This window comes from Gordionus sp. m RMFG-2023, chromosome 2 (genome assembly GCF_954871325.1).
Source record: "Gordionus sp. m RMFG-2023 chromosome 2, tfGorSpeb1-WG-v2, whole genome shotgun sequence".
Classification (NCBI taxonomy): domain Eukaryota; kingdom Metazoa; phylum Nematomorpha; class Gordioida; order Chordodea; family Parachordodidae; genus Gordionus; species Gordionus sp. m RMFG-2023.
The window spans coordinates 35,853,670-35,866,950 of record NC_088776.1 but is presented as its reverse complement, the minus strand read 5'-3'; the positions used below and the strand labels follow the sequence as shown (position 1 = coordinate 35,866,950).

General features: G+C 24.2%; 1 protein-coding gene across 8 annotated transcripts; it reads left to right on the top strand.

Annotated features, from left to right (window-relative positions):
• The first annotated feature begins 416 nt into the window (after positions 1–416).
• LOC135923179 (hydroxyacyl-coenzyme A dehydrogenase, mitochondrial-like) lies at positions 417–11,413 on the top strand. 8 transcript variants are annotated; one of them, XR_010571151.1, is made up of 9 exons: positions 417–541; positions 583–708; positions 751–911; positions 953–1,079; positions 1,121–1,210; positions 1,291–1,363; positions 1,406–1,522; positions 1,875–2,575; positions 2,621–2,988. XR_010571151.1 is itself a non-coding variant. In XM_065457782.1 (9 exons), the coding sequence occupies exons 1-9, from the start codon at positions 428–430 to the stop codon at positions 2,483–2,485; spliced, it is 885 nt and encodes a 294-aa protein (XP_065313854.1). In that variant the 5' UTR covers positions 417–427; the 3' UTR covers positions 2,486–2,630. The 8 variants fall into 8 exon arrangements, 7 of the variants coding, with proteins under 7 accessions (XP_065313854.1, XP_065313852.1, XP_065313853.1 ...); XM_065457782.1 differs by having other exon boundaries at positions 1,875–1,914; positions 2,449–2,630; XM_065457780.1 differs by lacking the exons at positions 1,875–2,575; positions 2,621–2,988 and adding an exon at positions 11,145–11,413.
• Positions 11,414–13,281: the final 1,868 nt, after the last annotated feature.

Genomic DNA, 13,281 nt, shown 5'->3' with positions numbered 1-13,281 from the left:
ATCTTATTTATTTTTAAATAATAAAATTAAATCTACATATTACTTAATAGAATTATAAAATAAATCGTTCAGAGGACAATCAAAAAAATTTATTTTTAGTTCAAGGGGTTAAGATTCCATTAAAAAAAATTTTTGTTTCAGGGGGCTATTCAAATTTTTCAGGGGGCTCGAGCCCCTGTGCCCCCCCCCCCCCAGTGACGCCACAGCTTTATATATAAAAAAAATATATCTTTTTTTTATAAAATGTAAATCAATTACAATTATAAAACATAGCTTCACACTCATATTAACAATTTAAAAGTAATATAAATTAAGTAATAATAAAAATAAAAGTTAATATAGAACACAATTTGTTATAAATATATAAACGCTGTATAAATATTATTATTTATATTTACTAATTAATAATTTGCCTAAAAAGTCAAATATGATAGGCATGATGCAGCTGATAAATTTAGCACATAAACGATATTGCCACCATATGAAGATAAAGAATGTTTTGATAATTGGAGGGGGTTTAATGGGTTCTGGTATTGCTCAGGTTATATTTAAATAAAATAATTAAATGAATAAGTTTGATAGGTTAATGCTATAGCTGGTTATAATGTTACTTTGGTTGATCAAAATAAAAATATTCTTGATACTTCCAAAGAGAGAGTATTAAAGAACATATCAAAATTAGCTTTAAAGAAATATACTGGAGATAGTGTAATCTTTATTATATTTGAGCTGATTATAAATATATTTAAGGTTAAAGCGAATATATTCTGTAAAGAAAAAATGGAGTATTTAACATTTATTGAATCTCATGATCAAGCTGCAAAAAAAAGTGATCTAATAATTGAAGCGATTGTTGAAAATATAGAGAACAAACAAAAATTGTTTGCAAATTTGGATCAACTTGCTCCAAAGTATTTTTTATTTTATAAAAATATTAAATTTACATCTCAAGACAAACAATATTTACATCTAACACATCTTCCTTACCAATCAAGGATATAGCAAGGGTTACAAATAGAGAAGAAAATTTTGCTGGACTTCATTTTTTTAATCCTGTGCCTATTATGAAATTAGTTGAAGTTGTATTTAATTATGGAATAATATATGAATATTTTTATAGATTATTTATTTGGATTCCACATCTAAAGAAACAATAAAAACGTTAACAGATTATGTAAAAAGTCTTGATAAACATTCAGTTAGATGTAAAGTATAGCAAAAGTTCTTATTTATATAAAATAGCATCACTAAAGAATATGTTATTTTAAAAAATTAACAAACTTTTTAAAGGATACTCCTGGATTCATTGTTAATCATCTTTTAATTCCTTACCTTATACAAGCTGTACAAATGTATGAAAGAGGTCTTTTAATGTATTATTTAATTATTTATAATTTTAATATAGGTGATGCAAGTAAAGAAGATATTGATTCTGCAATGAAATTAGGTGCAGGTTATCCCATGGGGCCTTTTGAATTGCTTGATTTTATTGGACTGGACACGACAAAATTTATTTTGGATGGTAAATTTAATTATTTTATATATATATTACCAGATTACAATTTTTTTATATTAACAAACATAAAATTAATAGTGTAATAACAATAATTAACAATCTTTAAATTAACATTAAAAATGGAGCAAATGAAGATCATGGTTTGGTCAGGAGCAAATTTTCAACAAACCATAAACCAAATTGTAAAGAAAGACTTAACCATAAATATGAAAACCTAACTAGATAGAAGTGGCAATCATGATTTATTTTCTAAAAAAAAATTTAAAAAACTGATTTTTGATTAAATTATGATTTTTAATATTTAAATCAATTTTTTATAATAGTAAAAAAATCAAATTTTTTACAATATTTATTCTAGAGAGAAATATCACCCAAGAAGTCGAAAATCTATATCTAGAGTTAGACATTTTTTAAAAAACGATTAAATAGATATTTTAGCCAAAATATTACCTAAGCCTGGAGATTATATAGATGGCAAAGAGGTTCAGCCCTCTTTTGACCAAATCTTGAGGCCTAGACAATATAATTTTGGTATTGATTTATCCAGTTTTAAATAAGCCTCCTCGATCTAATACTACATCGGCCTAGAATTGGAGTGCTCCACTTGGCAAATGTTTGAAATGAGAAAATCAACATTAAAGTTTAAAATCAAGTATAAGAAAACCTTATTGATCAATTTTGACAAAGCTATAAATTTTGCAAAAATATTATTTTTTTTAATCTAGTTTATATTTTTATAAATATTGGGAATAAATAAGTTACTATCGATTTCTAACTCAAGAAAATGTAGAGTAGAGCACTCCAATTCTAGACCGACGACAAGTTGAAGCACTTTAATTTCACATTAAATTTTAAACAAAAGAAAATAATTTTAATTTTGAAATCTTCATTTTTAAAATAAATATGTTAATTGATGTATTTTTTAAATAAAGAACTGGCTATTTTAAGAAAACCACCAGATTCAAATAGAAAAGATCCGGGCTCGATCTGATATCAGATCATCTGGTTTTATCATAACTAGATTTCATAAAATCGAATATTCGATTTCGAATGCATAAAGTATATAATATAGTTCTGGTTCAAACTATTAGAAATGCGAGATAGATATATAGAATTTCTACAGTCAAATCTGTATTTTTCCAGAAGGAAGAGGATCCTTCCATGGCTACATATATGTTTAAACCAGGGGCATGAGAACGTTTCGGACGTTCATGGAACGGAACTTGGATATAATTTTGGAACTTGAAAAGAACGGGGGGAACATTCCGAAAAATAATATTAAAAATTCAATTTATTAAGAGTTATCATAAATATTCGTTTTTTTTCAGTTTTTTTCTTGTAACAATATATTCCTATTATTTAGTATTATGTGATTTGAATCAAAATTATGAAAATAAATTTAAAATCATATTTGAAATAATTATGCGTTTTGTTATAAAATTAATAATAAAAATTTTATATTTTAATGGGTAATATTGTTTACAAGTTGTGTTAAAGGTAGTGTTGTTAATCGGCTTAGCCGAGTCGGCTCGAACAGAGCTCACTCAAATTTTGGGTCGTTTTTTTCGACTCCAACTCAAAGTTTTGGTCGTTTTTTACGACTTCGACCAGAGTTCAAGCCGAAAAAAACGACTTCGACCCAAAATATGGGTCGTTTTTTTCGACTCCGACCCAAGTCCAAGCCGAAAAAAACGACCTCGACCCAAAATATGGGTCGTTTTTTACGACTCCGACTCAAAATTTGGGTCGTATTTATTTTCGACTTAAACTTGAAGTTTGGGTCATATTTTTCGACTCAAACTTGAAGTTTGGGTTGTTTTTTCGACTAAAACATGAAGTTTGGGTCGTATTTTTTGACTCAAACTTGAAGTTTGGGTCGTATTTTTCGACTCCAATTCAAAGTTTGGGTCGTTTTTCTGACTCAGACTCAAACATCGGGTCGTTTTATTCAATCCGACCCAAAATATGGATCTTTTTTTTAAAGACGACTTAAAGTTAGGGTTGCTTTTTTTCACCCCTAACCCAATTATCTAGATCATTTTTTTCGACCAAAAGTCAAATAACATTTAGTATATATTAATATTATAGGCGGGAAAGTTACTTAAAGCTTCTTTAAATTATAATGCTCTGATTAACTATTCATCATAGTTATATTTTAAAATTTTTAATTGATGTACCATAGAAAAGTGCCATTTGTCATGATAATTATTTTTGAACTTTTTTAAATGAAATAGATAAAAATATATATTCTAAACATGTTAAATTAAAAATTCAGTGAGGATGTATCATATTATATATAGGTGACAAATGTCATAATCGCTGATTTTGAACTTTTTCAAATTTTTTTAAAGGAAATAGCTAAAAATATATATTCTAAACATGTTAAATTAAAAATTCAGTGAGGATGTATCATAGATAGGTGACAATTGTCATAATCACTATTTTTCAACTTTTTTCAATTTTTTTAAAGCAAATAGCTAAAAATATATATTCTAAACATGTTAAATTAAAAATTCAGTGAGGATGTATCATATATAGGTGACAATTGTCATAATCGCTATTTTTGAACTTTTTCAAATTTTTTAAAGGAAATATCTAAAAATATATATTCCAAACATGTTAAATTAAAAATTCAGTGAGGATGTATCATAGATAGGTGACAATTGTCATAATCGCTATTTTTGAACTTTTTCAAATTTTTTTTAAGGAAATATCTAAAAATATATATTCTAAACATGTTAAATTAAAAATTCAGTGAGGATGTATCATAGATAGGTGACAATTGTCATAATCGCTATTTTTGAACTTTTTCAAATTTTTTAAAGGAAATAGCTAAAAATTAATATATATTCTAAACATGTTAAATTAAAATTTCAGTGAGGATGTATCATAGATAGGTGACAATTGTCATAATCGCTATTTTTAAACTTTTTCAAATTTTTTAAAGGAAATATCTAAAAATATATATTCTAAACATGTTAAATTAAAAATTCAGTGAGGATGTATCATAGATAGGTGATAATTGTCATAATCGCTATTTTTGAACTTTTTCAAATTTTTTAAAGGAAATATCTAAAAATATATATTCTAAACATGTTAAATTAAAAATTCAGTGAGGATGTATCATAGATAGGTGACAATTGTCATAATCGCTATTTTTGAACTTTTTCAAATTTTTTAAAGGAAATAGCTAAAAATATATATTCTAAACATGTTAAATTAAAAATTCAGTGAGGATGTATCATAGATAGGTGACAATTGTCATAATCACTATTTTTCAACTTTTTTCAATTTTTTAAAGCAAATAGCTAAAAATATATATTCTAAACATGTTAAATTAAAAATTCAGTGAGGATGTATCATATATAGGTGACAATTGTCAAATCAATATTATTTAACTTTTTCAAATTTTTTAAAGGAAATATCTAAAAATATATATTCCAAACATGTTAAATTAAAAATTCAGTGAGGATGTATCATAGATAGGTGACAATTGTCATAATCGCTATTTTTGAACTTTTTCAAATTTTTTTTAAGGAAATATCTAAAAATATATATTCTAAACATGTTAAATTAAAAATTCAGTGAGGATGTATCATAGATAGGTGACAATTGTCATAATCGCTATTTTTGAACTTTTTCAAATTTTTTTAAAGGAAATAGCTAAAAATATATATTCTAAACATGTTAAATTAAAATTTCAGTGAGGATGTATCATAGATAGGTGACAATTGTCATAATCGCTATTTTTAAACTTTTTCAAATTTTTTTAAAGGAAATATCTAAAAATATATATTCTAAACATGTTAAATTAAAAATTCAGTGAGGATGTATCATAGATAGGTGACAATTGTCATAATCGCTATTTTTGAACTTTTTCAAATTTTTTTAAAGGAAATATCTAAAATATATATTCTAAACATGTTAAATTAAAATTATGAGGATGTCATAATAGTCACATATAGTAGGTGACAATTAGTCATAATCGCTATTTTTGAACTTTTTCAAATTTTTTAAAGGAAATAGCTAAAAATATATATTCTAAACATGTTAAATTAAAATTTCAGTGAGGATGTATCATAGATAGGTGACAATTGTCATAATCGCTATTTTTGAACTTTTTCAAATTTTTTTAAAGGAGATAGCTAAAAATATATATTCTAAACATGTTAAAGTCATTTATCTATGATACATCCTCACTGAATTTTTAATTTAACATGTTTAGAATATATATTTTTAGATATTTCCTTTAAAAAAATTTGAAAAAGTTCAAAAATAGTGATTATGACAATTGTCATCTATATATGATACATCCTCACTGAATTTTAAATTTAATATGTTTAGAATATATATTTTAAGATGTTTCCTTTAAAAAAATTTGAAAAAGTTCAAAAATAGCGATTATGACAATTGTCACATATCTATGATACATCCTCACTGAATTTTTAATTTAACATTTTTAGAATATATATTTTTTCCTATTTCCTTTAAAATAATTGATAACAAATAATTGAAAAAAGTTCAAAAATAGCGATTATGACAATTGTCACTTTTCTATGGTACATCTTCACTGAAATTTTATTTTAACATCTTTACAATATATATTTTTAGCTATTTCCTTTAAAAAAATTTGAAAAAGTTCAAAAATAGCGATTATGACAATTGTTACCTATCTATGATACATCCTCACTGAATTTTTAATCTAACATGTTTAGAATATATATTTTTAGATATTTCCTTTAAAAAAATTTGAAAAAGTTTAAAAATAGCGATTATGACAATTGTCACCTATCTATGATACATCCTCACTGAAATTTTAATTTAACATGTTTAGAATATATATTTTTAGCTATTTCCTTTAAAAAAATTTGAAAAAGTTCAAAAATAGCGATTATGACAATTGTCACTTTTCTATGGTACATCTTCACTGAAATTTTATTTTAACATCTTTACAATATATATTTTTAGCTATTTCCTTTAAAAAAATTTGAAAAAGTTCAAAAATATCGATTATGACAATTGTCTTCATCTATACACTCATTCTATCGATACATCCTCACTGAATTTTTAATTTAACATGTTTAGAATATATATTTTTAGATATTTCCTTTAAAAAATTTGAAAAAGTTTAAAAATAGCGATTATGACAATTGTCACCTATCTATGATACATCCTCACTGAAATTTTAATTTAACATGTTTAGAATATATATTTTTAGCTATTTCCTTTAAAAAAATTTGAAAAAGTTCAAAAATAGCAATTATGACAATTGTCACTTTTCTATGGTACATCTTCACTGAAATTTTATTTTAACATCTTTACAATATATATTTTTAGCTATTTCCTTTAAAAAAATTTGAAAAAGTTCAAAAATAGCGATTATGACAATTGTCACCTATCTATGATACATCCTCACTGAATTTTTAATTTAACATGTTTAGAATATATATTTTTAGATATTTCCTTTAAAAAAATTTGAAAAAGTTCAAAAATAGCGATTATGACAATTGTCACCTATATATGATACATCCTCACTGAATTTTAAATTTAACATGTTTAGAATATATATTTTAAGATTTTTATTTAAGATGTTTCCTTTAAAAAAATTTGAAAAAGTTTAAAAATAGCGATTATGACAATTGTCACCTATCTATGATACATCCTCACTGAAATTTTAATTTAACATGTTTAGAATATATATTTTTAGCTATTTCCTTTAAAAAAATTTGAAAAAGTTCAAAAATAGCGATTATGACAATTGTCACCTATCTATGATACATCCTCACTGAATTTTTAATTTAACATGTTTAGAATATATATTTTTAGATATTTCCTTTAAAAAAATTTGAAAAAGTTCAAAAATAGCGATTATGACAATTGTCACATATCTATCATACATCCTCACTGAATTTTTAATTTAACATGGTTAGAATATATATTTTTTGCTATTTCCTTTAAAAAAATTGAAAAAAGTTCAAAAATAGCGATTATGACAATTGTCACCTATCTATGATACATCCTCACTGAATTTTTAATTTAACATGTTTAGAATATATATTTTTAGCAATTTGCTTTAAAGAAACTCAAAAAAGTTCAAAAATAGCGATTATGCATATACAATTACCACTTATCTATGGTACATCATCACTGAAATTTTGATTTAACATGTCTACAATATATATTTTTCTATTTCATTTAAAAAAGTTCAAAAATAATTATCATGACAAATGGCACTTTTCTATGGTACATCACTTAAAAATTTTAAAATATAACTATGATGAATAGTTAATCAGAGCATTATAATTTAAAGAAGCTTTAAGTAACTTTCCCGCCTATAATATTAATATATACTAAATGTTATTTGACTTTTGGTCGAAAAAAATGATCTAGATATTGGGTTAGGGGTGAAAAAAAGCAACCCTAACTTTAAGTCGTCTTTAAAAAGAAAGATCCATATTTTGGGTCGGATTGAATAAAACGACCCGATGTTTGAGTCTGAGTCAGAAAAACGACCCAAACTTTGAGTTAGAGTCGAAAAATACGACCCAAACTTCAAGTTTTAGTCGAAAAATACGACCCAAACTTCAAGTTTTAGTCGAAAAATACGACCCAAACTTCAAGTTTGAGTCGAAAAATATGACCCAAACAACTTCAAGTTTAAGTCGAAAAATACGACCCAAATTTCAAGTTTGAGTCGAAAAATACGACCCAAATTTTGAGTCGGAGTCGTAAAAAACGACCCATATTTTGGGTCGAGGTCGTTTTTTTCGGCTTGGACTTGGGTCGGAGTCGAAAAAAACGACCCATATTTTGGGTCGAAGTCGTTTTTTTCGGCTTGAACTCGGGTCGAAGTCGAAAAAAACGACCCAAACATTGAGTCGGAGTCGAATAAAACGACCCGAGCTTTGGGTCGGGGTCGCGACTCGCGGCGTTTTAACAACACTAGTTAAAGGGTGTTTATATTAACTTACAAACATAAATGATAATCTTTTAGAAAATGTCTTAATTAATACATAGATATAGATGCAAAATTTGGTAATTGATATATTATAAAGGTTAAATGATTGTATAATTAAAAAAATAGAAATAAGAAAATAAATTTTTTAGGAACGCGTTCTGAACATTTTGAAACATAAAACGGAACGGAAACGGGACATTTTTTGGCCGGAACAAGAACGCATAAATACTTTTGTACCTGGTCACTGGTTTAAGAAAAGTGCATGTATAGAAATTAATAGCAAATTTTTTAAAGGTATTTTCTATTAATTAAATATTAGTGTTGTAAACGCTACTTCAAAAAGGAAACGTTATTAGTTATTTTTGAAAAAACCTTTTAAAAAACGCGTTAATTAAAAAATATTATATATACATAAATTTTATTTTTATTTATTTTTTCCTTATAGATAATAAAAATAAAATTATATAATAATCATATATTATAAGATAAGATCTTTTTGTAATAATTTATTATTTTGATTGATCAGATATAAAAGAGCGCTTAGTGCAGAACACAGACTTCGTTGTGCTAAACACACGTTCAACTGGCGCAGAGGATAGGAGGGTTGTGTTATATTTAATAAATAAAAATTTTAATTGAGGGAATTTATTAAAAATATTTAAAGAATGACCTTTATTTTCTAAAAAACTTATAGATCATTATCACCAGTATCTTCAGATCTTTATCGAGTTTTTTAAAAATCTTTATCAAAAATTAATCTGCCATGTGCGTAATTTAAAGAAACGAAGTCTAATTTTTATGTGTATTTGCCAAGATCTTTTCTCAGGGTTAAAATATTTTAATTAGGACACAATCTACATTGACAAAGTTTATATCTAGTTCTTCTAACTTTCTTTATCGTTATAAAAAAATGAGGCCAGGGTAAGGTTAAATCATTTTTATCTGAAGAAATAAATAATATTAATACATGTTCTTTATAAAATAAATTATAATATATAAATTAACATACCTTGATTAATTCAATATAAATTAGATTAACAATTTAGACTGTATAAAATTCAACAACTAAATAATAAAAATGGAGAAATTTGATGGCTGATCTGAATTAAAAACTCGGCTTAAATTTTTATGAAATTTAAAAAAATATATTTTTTAAGAAAAGGTTTAAAGTAATGGCGTTACATCATTATCCCCCCCCCCCCCCAATAAATAAATAAACGCGTTACTCTGTACCTTTTTAAACAAGTAAAGAATAACGTTTCTTTTCCTCAAAAAATAACATCGTTACTTTATTACAGCACTGTTAAATATTCGTCGAATACGTATAAATTGGAAAAACTAATCGAATATTTTGCTTAATCGTCTAGCTCTAACTCCACTTCTATCAATTTATATAGCAGATCAAAAAAAATAATCATATACCGACTGTATAAGAAAAACATTTAGAATTAACTATTAGATAAGCTTTTGTATGGCCATTACTTAATCTTGGTGCATACAATTACTCATTCATTAGTATAATCGTTTATAATTTATATATTAGTCATATAAATTCGTAGACTAGGTCAAATATATTCTATCTGAAAACTATAAAGCGAATTATTTGTTATTCGATATTCGATTCGATTCGTGTTTTATGAATACGAATAGCACAATTATTCGATTGAAAATTTGAATCGAATATAAATAGTGAAAAAGTATATTCGAAATTATTCATATTCAAAATTATTAATAATTGAATTTTGAACAATTACCTACCTCATATAACAAATAAAATAACTTTATTAGAAAAATTTAAGGAAATGTATAATAAATACAAAGTTAAATATAATTACCTCATATAACAAATAAAATAACTTTATTAGAAAAATTTAAGGAAATGTATAATAAATACAAAGTTAAATATAATATGAATACATCATCTGATAAAACATTAGTCCAGTCAGGATAAAATATTCAAACAAAATATAATCTATTCAGTATGTAAACTTGAAACATATTTTAATAAATTAAGAATTGCTTTTAGCAAGAGCCCATTAGAGTGGATCATTTTCTCATGCTGTCGCTGATATATTGTTGCGTTTTCGGCTTCAGGTGAATGGTTATTCTCAGTAGGGACAAATATGATAATGAAGAATAGAATGCCTTCGAAGGAACAAATTATTAGAAAGACTTTATGCTTGGAAATTGGTTGTTGTCAAATTCGGAATTATATTTTGATGTTTATAAAATGAGATCATTCTGCATTTTAGAAAATTTTGATAAAATTGGAGAATATTAGATTGAAGAAATAACGTATAGAAAAGAATTTAGTTATTTTTATAAGCAATTTTAATTCTAAAAATCGGGCGTTTTTGGCCAATTATTCGGATAAAATAAAGTTATGAAAGTATTGGGTTATATTTAATTTGTTATTTTCTGGTTTTAGTAGAATCCTTAAAAGTGTCATTTTAAAACATCCACATCTGTTTATATTTTTTTTGAAAATATAATCATTTTTATAAGCTTTAGAAAACTTTCGAATCGAATTGAATAATGATTTTATTATTCGTATGAATAATAATGAATTATTCGAATCATGTGAATACGAATAGCACAATTCAATTTTTTTAGGCCTATTAAAAAACACAATATTTTTTAAAATGTATAAATATTTATTTTATGGTTTAGGTTGGCATAAAAAATTTCCAAATAATCCATTGTTCGCAAAATCGAAAATTTTGGAAAAACTTGTCAATGAAAAAAAACTTGGCAAAAAGTCTGGTGCCGGATTTTATGAGTACAAATAGAATTTTTTTTAAAAATTAATATTTTATGTAAAATTATAATCATTTCTATTTACAAAAAAATTCATAGCGCATTTATTGAAAATTTATAATTTGTTATGTTAATTTGCCCAACGAGATTGTGTTATTAACCCATTTCTTTATAAAAAAAATCGTGACAATAAATTATTATTATTATTTGTATAAGTTACAAAATTTTTAGTTGAGACTCTTGGGGGACATATTTTTATAGATCTAGCAGCTGTTTGTTTCTAGGCTGCCTGTTGCTCTTTGTATATTATTTTTCACGATTTTCGGAGAGGGTGACTTGACATACTGTCTTTCTTAGGCCTTCCATGGGGCCTCTTCTGCATCATGGCTAATTAAAAGGGTGAGAATCTGAACCCTTAGAATCTCCTTATTTTACTGAGTCTGCCTTAAAAAAAATTAGCATTCAGATTGCAAGAATTGTTATTCTATTTATTATTGAAAACTTTTATCTTGGAATCATTTTTATTTTATGCAAACTATTTTGAGAAAATTTTATATCATAAATAATAATTTCTAACAATTTGTTGGTTAGACTAATCAGATTAAGTAAGATCCAGGAAAAGAATTAAATCAACAAGGTAGTAAGTTTTATTAAACACATGCAAGTTAGTCCTGTCTGTCATATAGGTTAAGAATTTTATAACCACTAAAAAGGTTTGGTATCTGCATTATTCCCTTAGCATTAAGTATAGTAGTATCTAGTGCTGTAGACATTTTAAAAAAAACGAATTCGCTATCGTGTCGTTCATTGGCAAAAATTGAATATATTAGCATTCAAAATTCATTTACAAAAATATTTTTTAAAAATCATTGGATTTAACATTCTTTTGTAATGTGTAATAGAAATATATGTTAGCGGCAATGTGAGGTAGTGGTAGGCAGGGTAATTTTGTTATTTCGGCAAAGTATACATTGCCTGGTTAAATCAGGCAATGTGTAATTTTTGTAATATTATATTATTAATAATTTTTTCGGTATTATTAATAATTTTTTAAAATTAATATTATGTTTGAATTTTAAATATATTTGAATTTTAAATATATTTGAATTTTAAATATATTTGAATTTTAAATATATTTGAATTTTAAATATATTTGAATTTTAAATATATTTGAATTTTAAATATATTTGAATTTGTTACAATATATTTTTGATTGATATTTTTTTTTAATATATATTTTTTTAAATATATTTTTTTGATTGATATTTTTTTTTAAATATATTTTATTTTTTGTGTTATATGATTTCTTTAATAAATTTTTTTAAATATATTTTTTTGATTGATGATATTTTTTTTTATATTTTTTATTTTTTTGTGTTTATATGATTTTTTTAAATAAATTTTTTAAAAATATTTTTTTGATAGATATTTTTTTTTAATATATATATATATATTTTTTTAAATTTATATTTGATATATCTTTTGATCGCTAATTTTTTTAATTTTTGTGTTATATGATTTTTTTAATAAATTTTTTTGATTGATATTTTTTAATATATTTTTTTAATAAATTTTTTAATATACATTTTTAAAATGATTATTATATATTTATATTTAACGTAATTTTATCTATTATATATCTTTTGATAGATAATTTTTTAAATAATAGTAAAAAAATGGTAAAAGAGAGTTATATTAGTTTCATCACCTTTTGTCAATGTAAGTTGCTAAGAATTATATAGCCTTATGTGGTTTTTAAAAACCATTATCAACATATGTATGAATTAATTAACATTTTTTATCACTTGTAATTCTTTAGAGCAAATTTTTTTTATATCAACCATCGAAAATATTTTATACTGTAATAAATAGATTTTGTATTAAAAAATATTATTTCTAGATATGTCTTGTATTGTTTTAATTATTTATATGTTAGTCAATGATTGATGTTAGTTTATTTTGTATGCAAAATATAATAAATGACAAAATATAATAAATGACAAAATATAATAAATGACAAAATATAATAAATGACAAAATATAATAAATG

Excerpts from the sequence above, each read along its gene's own strand:
- LOC135923179 (XM_065457780.1), top strand. The coding sequence starts at position 428 with ATGATAGGCATGATGCAGCTGATAAATTTAGCACATAAACGATATTGC. Across the intron at positions 542-582 it reads TGGGTTCTGGTATTGCTCAG|GTTAATGCTATAGCTGGTTA; the intron begins GTTATATTTAAA and ends TAAGTTTGATAG. Across the intron at positions 1,211-1,290 it reads AACATTCAGTTAGATGTAAA|GATACTCCTGGATTCATTGT; the intron begins GTATAGCAAAAG and ends AACTTTTTAAAG.